Source organism: Arabidopsis lyrata (genome assembly GCF_000004255.2).
Source record: "Arabidopsis lyrata subsp. lyrata unplaced genomic scaffold ARALYscaffold_8, whole genome shotgun sequence".
Taxonomy (NCBI): domain Eukaryota; kingdom Viridiplantae; phylum Streptophyta; class Magnoliopsida; order Brassicales; family Brassicaceae; genus Arabidopsis; species Arabidopsis lyrata.
Window position 1 is genome coordinate 11,190,870 of NW_003302548.1, and position 10,412 is coordinate 11,201,281.

General features: G+C 38.5%; 1 protein-coding gene across 2 annotated transcripts; it reads right to left on the bottom strand.

The window, feature by feature from the left end:
• Window positions 1–1,445: 1,445 nt before the first annotated feature.
• On the bottom strand, window positions 1,446–9,653 carry LOC9299947 (DNA polymerase alpha catalytic subunit). 2 transcript variants are annotated; one of them, XM_021032339.1, is made up of 30 exons: window positions 8,491–9,653; window positions 8,252–8,422; window positions 8,100–8,183; window positions 7,935–8,009; window positions 7,783–7,847; window positions 7,520–7,610; window positions 7,259–7,444; window positions 6,855–7,018; window positions 6,633–6,747; window positions 6,147–6,326; window positions 5,962–6,075; window positions 5,646–5,765; window positions 5,238–5,552; window positions 5,071–5,160; window positions 4,679–4,797; window positions 4,522–4,594; window positions 4,374–4,430; window positions 4,169–4,261; window positions 3,803–3,925; window positions 3,629–3,726; window positions 3,504–3,549; window positions 3,322–3,435; window positions 3,124–3,207; window positions 2,833–3,039; window positions 2,685–2,761; window positions 2,365–2,584; window positions 2,202–2,255; window positions 1,982–2,101; window positions 1,826–1,900; window positions 1,446–1,733 (listed from the first exon to the last, which is right to left on the bottom strand). In XM_021032339.1, the coding sequence occupies exons 1-30, from the start codon at window positions 9,472–9,474 to the stop codon at window positions 1,593–1,595; spliced, it is 4,455 nt and encodes a 1,484-aa protein (XP_020887998.1). In that variant the 5' UTR covers window positions 9,475–9,653; the 3' UTR covers window positions 1,446–1,592. The 2 variants fall into 2 exon arrangements, with proteins under 2 accessions (XP_020887998.1, XP_020888004.1); XM_021032345.1 differs by having other exon boundaries at window positions 2,365–2,575; window positions 8,491–9,652.
• Between the last annotated feature and the right edge of the window lie 759 nt (window positions 9,654–10,412).

A 10,412-nucleotide genomic window follows, 5' to 3' on the forward strand; every position in this document is an offset into this window, starting at 1 on the left:
AAATTTTTCGAGGTTTAAAGTACTATCCAGTGACACTTTAAAGGTTAAAAATGTGATTTACCCTTTTTTATTTGCTTAAAACCAAACCAAACAGGACCAAAATATAACTTGATTCCAAAGAAGACTTATTGTCTAGAACATAAAAATCCCAAAAACTCGAACATACCCAAAACTATAATTTGATTCCGAGTGGGAATTTTTTTTAGGGTAATATTACTAACTAGCCAAATTTGACACATAAATTAAGAAACTAGCAGAGAGAGAAAATTATGTCGGAAAACAGCATGGACCCACCTTGTCTGAAGAGGTGAAATAACAAAACCATCCTCCGTTTGTTTTGAGATCTACAGTAGGCGACATTGTTTCGTGATATTTTTCAAAATAGCACATAAGATCTAAATTTCACATGTTATATTTAACTAAAATACATGCTATTTAAAAAAACGTAGTGAATTTTTAAGAAAAAACATTGTTACGTAGTGTTTTTTTTTTAAAAACATTGTTACGGAAAAATTAAACTTGAATAGAATCTTTTTATAAAGAAATTACATGTGATCATAATAAAAAACGTGTATTACTACAAAATAACATGATAGCGAAAGATATTAAACTGAATAGAGTGTTTTTTTCAAAGAAATAACATGTGATCTTAATAAAAACCGTGAATTACTAGAAAATAAGAATCGTTTTTTAAAGAAAATCACATGTGATCATAATAAAAAACGTGTATTACTATAAAATAACATGATAGAGAAAGATATTAAACTGAATAGAGTGTTAAAAACGTGTATTACTATAAAATAACATGATAGAGAAAGATATTAAACTGAATAGAGTGTTTTTTCAAAAAATATCATGTGCTCTTTATAAATAACGTGTAAAACCAGAAAATAATATGATAAAAAGAGATATATTATTCTATCACATGTAATTCGAGAAAAAAACATGTTATAAAGGGAATGTGTGTAATTTCACGTGCTTTCCGACATCCAACAGACAAAGTACTATAGCTCATGGCTATTTTCTTAATTCTTTTTGAATCCATGGCTATTTACTATAAATTCTCTTTTTTTAACCTCAAAATATCACAACGTCCGTTATTTTGGATACGGAAAACCGTCGACATAAAAAGCGTGATAGGCAATGCTGGGTCATTGTATGTTTTTTATTTTTTTATTCCTTTTTATTTTTGTTTAATTTAATAACTTGTTGAAGTATATATACATTTGCATACTCTCACAACATTTATATCGATGACAATAACTAATGGGATATATTTTATTGCTTGGTCTTTCATAAATAATGAAATGAAGACAAATTAAAATCTACCGAAATTTCCTCACAAGACTCTGCTTGGTGGTTTTCACTCGCTGGTTAACCGTTAAGTACCTGAAGCAACTCAGGAAATGTGCTTTTCCACTTAGTACCTACCATAAAAACAGGAGTCAAAAATGTTTGTTCGAGTCTTGTAGTGGATAAATTTTCAAAGTGCTACGATAATACTACGCTTTAGGTGTGAACAGAACCGAGTAGCTTAATTAAGGATGTCAGAAGAAGATATAAATCACTACATGAAATGGTTATTACAATTATCAAATGGCTATGTCTGTCAGTTGCAGCCATCCATAGGCACACCGGTCTCGTATACTTCGAGCCACGGATGCTGCTGACTCAACCGCAGGTCTTATCTTCATCATTGCTTTCTCTACTTGAATTCTGACACCATCATCCATCTGCAGCCAGAGAGGTTATTAGGGATCTAGAGAAGAGAAATTGATTGTGATATAACACTTACACTAGAAGCAATGAGGTTGAAAGTAGAAACCTTTTCTAGAGAGCATTGTGTGTCTAAGATGTGGCAAAAGTATGATAGCTGCCAGTACAAGTCTGCTTCAGTGTACTGTAATAAGTCAAAGGCTGGGAGTCAAAACTTGTTATATAAAGCAACAGAAAGGAGAACAAGGAGCATGAGGGCTTATACCTTTCTTAAGAGGGTTCCATTACAGTTAGGATAGTTTGGGCAAACTGTTCCCCGTTCACGGTCACCGAGCAGACGAAAGTTGGGGCTGCGTGTCGTGTATTTGCAAGACTCATCGTCACACTGTTGGAGGCAAAATGTACAAGAAACATTTCGTAAGCATGACTTATTAACAACAGGTGTTCAGATATAAACGAGGTAAGTGACAAGGTCTTATGTGCACCATCATTATGCCTTTGTAGTACGTTGACACAAACCCATCAATCTGCCTTTTCACCTGAAATGCATTGATAATAAGTTAATTACCAAAGCATTTGTTCTAATAACGAATTTTAATTCGAGCAAACGTAGAAATTATGGATCCTTTTCAACAAAGCTTTGCCTACCTGGTTAGCTATCATTGCAGGGGATATTCTTCTCGTGCTACCTTCTGCTTCGCATTTCAGGCAATGCAGTTTAAGCCAGAATATAGAATCAGATTCCGCTGTTTTGGATTTGTTACTGATCGACGCACAAACCGAGCTAGTAATCGATGGACAGTTGAAAGCAGCTGAGCAGCTAGGGCATGCTATTGTTAACGGCTCACAGCTTTTATATCTGTGTAAATTACAGATATTAAATTCTAAGAATAACGCAAATCCTGGTGAAAATATATTATAGGAAGGAAGCATGAAAGCACACTACAAATGGGATAAGATATTATTACCTTTCTTCATCGCTTGTAGCAAACAAGAGGGATGTAGAAGGATCACTGCCCGTAGTAACATTTGACCTGCTTCGATACTAGAAGAAAGAACACATTATTCCCAATCATTATATATGGAATTGGAAATTGGCTTAAATGAAAGCTTTACCTTTGATGGGTCAAGTCCTAAACACTCGGCTAACCTCTCAGGACTTGTGCCCTTAATCTCTGCGCATAAACGAGATACCACCGGATGAATCTGCTGTGCCAAGTAGTAATCTATGTCAACCAACCATCTGCTGTCGTCTGATTTCACCTCAGCAGGATGCCTAGCACGTTCGGCAATCCCTGCTGAGCTTGCTGAGCTAGTATTACCCTGCAATGAGGAAGGGGGGTAAGAAATTTAGTAGAAAGGCGACCTGGTATCGGTAGTATTAAGCTGGTCTTCTGCGTTGGGAACCTGTTCATAGCAAATTATATACGGTACGGTATCCTTAGCACTGAAACCTTTTTTATAACCACGTTGCCTCATTCTGAGTGCGACCTGAGAAAAAAAAGATTCAAACGCATTATCAGAGTTCGGGAAAATGTGACAACTACAAATTTCTAAGCATAATTCCGGTGAGCAATAGTGCGAATAATAGGTTCTCATACTCACCTGAACGTGTGGTTGGCTTTTGGAATCTGGATATGCTTCTGGTGACTTAGTCAATGCCTTGGTGATGACATACTTCTCAACTGCAACTTGCCCATTTCTCATTTCCTCATTTATCTGTTGCATGGGCAAAGTATCATGTACTGAATGATACAGAAGAGCAAAATAATTATCAAACTAATTACCTTCATAAGTTCGTTATGAATTGCTTCAACAACATCCTCACACGACCTGCAAGGAAGACAGGATTTTTTTGTGCTTTGTATGAGAGAGTAAAATTAGTGCTTTTAGTGAATGTTCCAGAACATACCCTCCATACAAGATTTTAGCCAAGCATAAATCTCCAATTTCCTTGGAGAGTAAGCTCCAATCTCGACGAACCATGTCCACACCTTTCCTTTCAATGTCCTGCATTGAGAATGCATCTAGTACCCAACCATTGTTTAAAATAAAAGGTAGTCAGAATGTATAAATTACAAATTACCTCGCAAATCTTCCCGTCCTTGAACTGCAACTTGATGGCGGCATACTTCTTTTTTCTAAGAAGAAGCATTCTCTTATATATGGCATCACATTCAATCTTCAGAAATCTATACTTCTTATTGACCTAGAAATTGAAGAAGAGAAGGTGAGACCCAAATCAAATGTCTGCTATTTTACATTGTAATTTTGCTCCAAAAAGCACTCTCCCCAATAACAGTTATACCAATTTGAGTTCTCCATTGCGTGATGTTTCATGCATCAAGAAACCGAACATCAAAGTTGCAAACATTTAATGCATATTGGTTTATTCATAGAAAGGTTTGAGTTAAGGGTAAAAAGCTGGAGATAAATCTATTATCCAACCTACCTCTTGGATGGCTTTTGCTCCAATGGCTTTGACCTCTTCGATATCATCTAGTCCACTGTGAATCATGATTGAATCTGTGTCACCATAAATCACCTGCATAACAAAGCAAGAAGCTCAATTTTACGCTTGATAAAGCAGAAATGTTGACACATTACATTAACTTCTCTGCTGAAGTGGTTTCATGCAACTCAATGTATGGAGATACCTCTAGGTTTAAATGATTCTGGACAAGATCCACGGTTCTTAGCAGGATCTCCCTTCCCTGCAATGTTTGGGAATTAACCGGATCACATGAGAACAGAGAAAAGCAAAGAAAAATTTATCACTAGAAACACACAGAAAACAAAACTTACCTGTAGTGTTATGAGCTCTGCTAAAGGCTTGGCGTAGAATCTTGAATTAGAAAACCCAAGATATCCATACAAACTGCGTTTAGAATGAAACATTAATATCAAAAAATGTTGTGAATGGGCATTATTGCCAGCAAAAGCTAAAACCATAAATACAAACCTATTGGCTGCGAGCTTTAATGCCTCCTGCCGAATGTCAAGCTCCCGGCACTTGAGACCGGTTTCCTTCTTCATCTTTAGTCTGACGCATTTCCTTATACCGACCAAATGTTCCATCAACTAAAACAAAGACATGTTGTGAAAGTCATGATCTAATCTTTATTAGACTTGGCATAACAGACTTGGAGAGAAAATCAAAGTCGTCGCATTATTATGAGAACTTTCCGCATATACCTTGAGAGAAAACGAGGCACAATATAATTGAGTTTTTGTTTCTTTCTATTAATATCTGGTTTGGTTGGTCTGACTTATAGATTTGGTGTTTGAAGACCAAAAAAGATCGAGTATGGAACCGAGAGAAGTCACAATAGAAGGAAACTAGTGTAGACATACCTTTGGAAGAATTCCAGGTGTCTGACTAGAAGGTAAACGAGGAACTCCCACTTCTGCTCGTGGTATAGTCGTGAAACAGATATTATATTCCTTAAATTACAATGACCGTTATTTACCAAGTGGAAACAGCCATCCAAGGCTTAAGAAATAGAAAACAGTCTGCTAACCTGTATAATAGACGGGTAAAGACTACTAAAATCGAGAAGCAACACATATTTGTCATATAAGCCTTTCTTTGGCTCCAAGACCAATCCACCAGCGTAGGCTGGACCCTTCTTTGTTTTGTTGCCCTTAGACGGATCATTTTCCAAAGCCAAGTCAAAATCCAATTCATCTACACTGTGGTCTTCTGGACCATGATTTATTCTTCTTTTTGATGCCTTTCTTTCCTTCCTATGTTGCGGAATTTTGTCTGGGAGAATGAACTTTTTCGAGTGGAATGTATGTAGTAAGTAGTATTCATTTCTTTGCGCCCTGGCTCCCTGGTAATGAACAAAAAAAGAATTCGAAAGTCACCAGATAGCGTTTCAGAGAGAGAGAGAGAGAGGAAAGCTAGAACAGGAGTCATTCATTACCTGAAGAGTTTTCCCCCAGAGATTGCCACTTATGTTGGTAAGCTGAAGCGTGAGAGGAAGAATACTTAGATGAAACATGAGTTCCATGGATAACCATGCATCTGTCTCACCACAATCAATCTGGACCAAAGAAAACCAAAAGGTTATAGCAACCAAGCAACTAAGATGCAGTCATCACTTATCAACCTTACGTCAACTGATGTTTATCTGCAACTCCTTTACTTATACGTATGACTGGATCAACTATCGTCTCTAGTGAGGTAGTACCAGTTCGTATACATAAAACAGACATGAATGGACAAACTAAAGAACTTACAAGTTCCACAAGTGTTTTAGATGACTGAAACATTTTGGGAATATCATTAGGCGATGTCTCTTTCCTCTCCCGGTTCAGCTGTGTCTTTGAAAGGTCTGTTAAGGAAAAACTGACCTGCAACAACAAGAAGCTTATAAGTGAGGGACGAAGCTTCAGCTCACTGCGTATAAGGTTGAGCATCATACCTCCTGCTTCAACAAGTCACGAGAACATAGATCTGTATCACATAAGAGTCTTCCAGCCATGCAAGACATAAGCCCTGGTGTAGCTCCGGACCCAAAATTAGTGCTCCCTTTAAGCTTAGGCATGAAAGAGCGTTTGAGACGGCCAATTTTGGACCACATGCTACTCAAAACTTTGCAAGCCTGCAGGGTAATCATTCAGTTTTTAGAGAAAAACAGAAGTTATGTTCGTATCTATGTTACGACAGGATAGACTGAGAAAAGGGAGTAAATGATGTACAATGCATAAAATAAGAACTTGCTGGCTTATTTAATGTTAGTTCTGCATAGAAGCCAAGAAGTCCTTACAAAACTAATATAGCACCACGTCTACCGGAGCATGCTATAGTTTATCGGAGTGTTCATGAAAATGCACATCATAGGGGGAAAAATGAAAGAGTCGGCCATTTTTTTTTTTTTTGACGGAAAAAAAAAGAGTATATGCTTTACCTGGGCTCTTTGGAGAAGGACATCCAGATCAAAACCTGATATATTATGTCCCACAAGAACATCACTGTCCAATTTGTTCAACTCCAGAAACAATCGGTTCAGCAATGCTCTTTCACTTGCAGTAAGAAAAGGAAAACAAATGTTGGATGAATGCAACATGAATTGCCAGAGATATATATGGATCATAAGCACAGCTTGTGCAGTAACAGAGCTGCGAAATACCTGTTTTCAAAACTTAAAACACTGCAGCCGTTCTTTGAATTTCTGACAGCCACTTCTTTTTTCCAACCGATTGGGTAGCCGGTTCCTTCAGGATTCCTGACAACAGTGAAATGACTCAGAACACCAGATCGCTTTCTTTCTGGACCCAGCATTGGAACATCGATCTGAGAGACCAAGGAACACCAAATGTCAAGCTACTCATGTATGACATAAGAGAAAGTCGTCCAGAAACCAGCATAAACACAAAAAGCACAGATGGTACAAATAACTACTTGTGACTGGTAATGTAATGTCATGATCATACTTAAGAATGTAGTAGCATAACCACACTCATGGAAACATCCATATTACTCAGAGAGAGAAACAACGGCTAAGAAGCTTTAGTCAAATGATATAGAGCAAACCTTGGCGTTGTGAAAGCAGAGAAGAGACGCGGAAACAATTTCGCTGATGTTCTGCTTTACATTGACGATAGTCTTTAAGTTAATGGCTGTAACGACGGCAGGAGGATGAACCGTTTTTTCCTGCGGAATTGAAACAGTGATAACCTTGGGGGATTCAACAGTAACCTCAAACTTGCACCAGCTCACCTGCACAAGTGTCAAGTCCTCATTATTGGAAAAATCACTAGTAAGGATGACCAAGGTAGTTATTCAAGGCCTTACTCGCTGAGATGGTGAAGTGGCAGAAAAGATTGAAATTTTCAGCCAAGAAGGTCCCATGATCTTCCTTTTGAGGATAAAAAGCTCCAGAGCACTGCATATAGATAAGATTAATACAGAGAGAGAAATTGCGCTGTGCTAGATTGACATAGCGGGCACACATAGTTAACTAAGAAGCTTACAAAGGGAAAAGTAAATGCAAACTGAAATAATCGACTATCAAAAACAGGGAAAGGTAAATAAACTGAGCAGTAAGACGCCAAAACCTGGTATGAGAGCCGAGCACAGCGCAGAAAGACTCCCCTTTGAGGTCTTCTGGAAGTGGAGGATCCTATGACAACAAAGACAAAAGTGTTATTGTGCTGAGTACCAAAAAAAAAAAAAAAAAAAACAGAAAAGTTTTGAAGCTGATATGTACCTTAAATGGATAATTTATCTTCAAAACATATTGTTCGCCAGCAGGCACATCAGGCCTGTCAAATGCATAGTTCCTCTGATATTCATGCAAGGAGGGTAAAACAGAGAGTCAAAAGAGAAGTTGTGCTGCTAGAATACATGAAAAGTTAAAAGTAAAGACCCAAACCTTGACAAGTGCCATGCTATAATTTGAAACATTGAGTTTTAACAATTGCTGAGAAATTTCCTTCTTCAGTTTTGAAGCCATTTCCTGAGAAGACAAAAATTTAAAGAGGAAAAGGACTCTAAGCAATAAGTAACGCAAGTAGTGAAACTCACATGTAACTTCCCTCGGAAGGATTCAGGAGAAAGTCGAGACTCTTTCACCTCTTGCTCGAGAGTCATTAGTTCATGGGAAGGAAAGATGGAATCATTTGGAATAGCATAAACACATCTCTGGATATTCTTAACAACCGCACAGCAACTCTTGTAAGTATCTCGCATTTTAACCTGAGAGTGTATCCGAATAAATCTCCAGAAGGCAAAAGAAGAACAAGCCGGAAAGAGAAGAGAGTCACCTTCCCAAACAGATGTATTGTACCCATACTAGCGCCGAAAGGCTCCTCATAAGCGTCAAGAATGTAAAAAAGAAGTGATCCATGAGCATCCAAATCAAATTCCGTTTGGCATTCATTCACAGCAGAAGCAAGTGGAACCACATTCTCATAAGTTCCACCTTTGCCCATGGCTTCCTTCCAACCAGCAGTGGCGGTAAAAGCAGGGTCCTTGTCTTCCATATCAATTAAGGCATTCAATGTAAACACTTCATTGGCATCACTTTGTCTAGAATCATGCGGAGGGATGACTTGAAATTCTTTCTCCATGGAAACAATTGAGGGTGAATCCTGCATTTCCATTCCCGAGGTAGCTTGCTCTTTCTCCATGGAAACAATTGAGGGTGAATCCAGCATTTCCATTCCCAGATTTTTCTTGTTCAGTGTAGCTGGTTGTTGTTTCCTTCGCTTATGATGCCTTTCTCTATCGATATCATCTGGACTAACCTCAGCTAATACCTCATCAAGAATACTCTCACATTTTACCTTATCAGTCTTCTTAAAACTCGAACATGTGAACATGGAAGAAAGTCTCCCTTCACCTGTAATAGTAGCCGCAGCCTTAAGCGACAGATTCACCTTCTTCTTCTCAGTCTTCCTCCTCCTCTGCAGTCTCCCGCCACCATCGTCCGATTCACCATCCGTCGACTCTGCTCCACCACTGGGCTTCGACCAATCCTCCTCCTCTCCCTCGTCGACATATCCCAGATCGCCATCCTCGACCACAAACCCACGAGCTTCCTCACGCCGTCGGGAAACAAGTGCTTGGTACTCCTCATCACCAACTGTGTCGAAAATAGGCTTTTCCAACCTAATCTCGCACCCGCCACCATTCCGACGTCCTCCTTTCCGATTAGCTTTCAGCCGCACCAGGGCTTCCTTCCGACTGGACGCCTCCGCGCCGGGCCTGCGTTTTCGGCCAACTCCCCTCGAGTTCTCGGCATACATGTAACGGAGAATATTCAGATAGATAATTCCCAAACCAGGAACCCACCTAGGATTCTAAGAAAAAGGAGAACACAGGCCGAAAGAATGTCACCTCTGAGCTACTGGATCTACTAATGGCGGCGAGAGAGTTGATAGATGAAAGAAGAGGATAGGTTAGAACTTTTTTTTTTTTTTTTTTGGTCAAAAGGTTAGAACTTATTTGATTGAATTTCATACGATGGCTAAAAAATCCGAAAAAGCCGGCATTTTTTTTTTGCCGTTTAATATTTTTTTTTTCAACAGTTTTTAATTAAAAATAAAAAAAAAAACCACTTGGAGAATGTTGTTTACATAAGTGATATGATGCGGTTTGGTACGAACTTTTCGTATCAAATTATCCGCTTTAACATTTGCACTACAAGAAATTAAAGATAAAGAGAAGGTTGAAAATTCTTTCTTGTCGCTCTTGAATTCTTCCAAATATACTGAAAAGGCCGGCCATTCGGTTGGAGAAAACACCATCTTCACCAGATCTGAACAGTCTGTATAAAAAGCTACATCCTGGTTGTCGGCTCCAATCATATATTTCATCGCCCAAAGAAGAGCTTCCACTTCGGTATGTAGAGGTGAGAGACTTCGTCGGATATTGGCTGCTCCCATAGTTGCTGTCTCTCCATTTGATGATGTGCAGAACCACCATATTCCTGAAAATTTATCAGTCCCTTTCCATGATCCATCCACAAAACAACGATATCCAGAGTAGATAGTATCATGTGAAATATCTCTCACTCGAGCTCATGTTTCGCAATTTGAAGGACCACGATTTTCATTAATAAGCTCGAATTGAGCTAACTGCTACGATTGCGCCTCTTTTTCCGCTAAACGTAAAACCTCCAATGGGTCTTTATCCACATTTTCAAAGATTTTTTCATTTCTAGCTTTCCAAATATACCAAATTA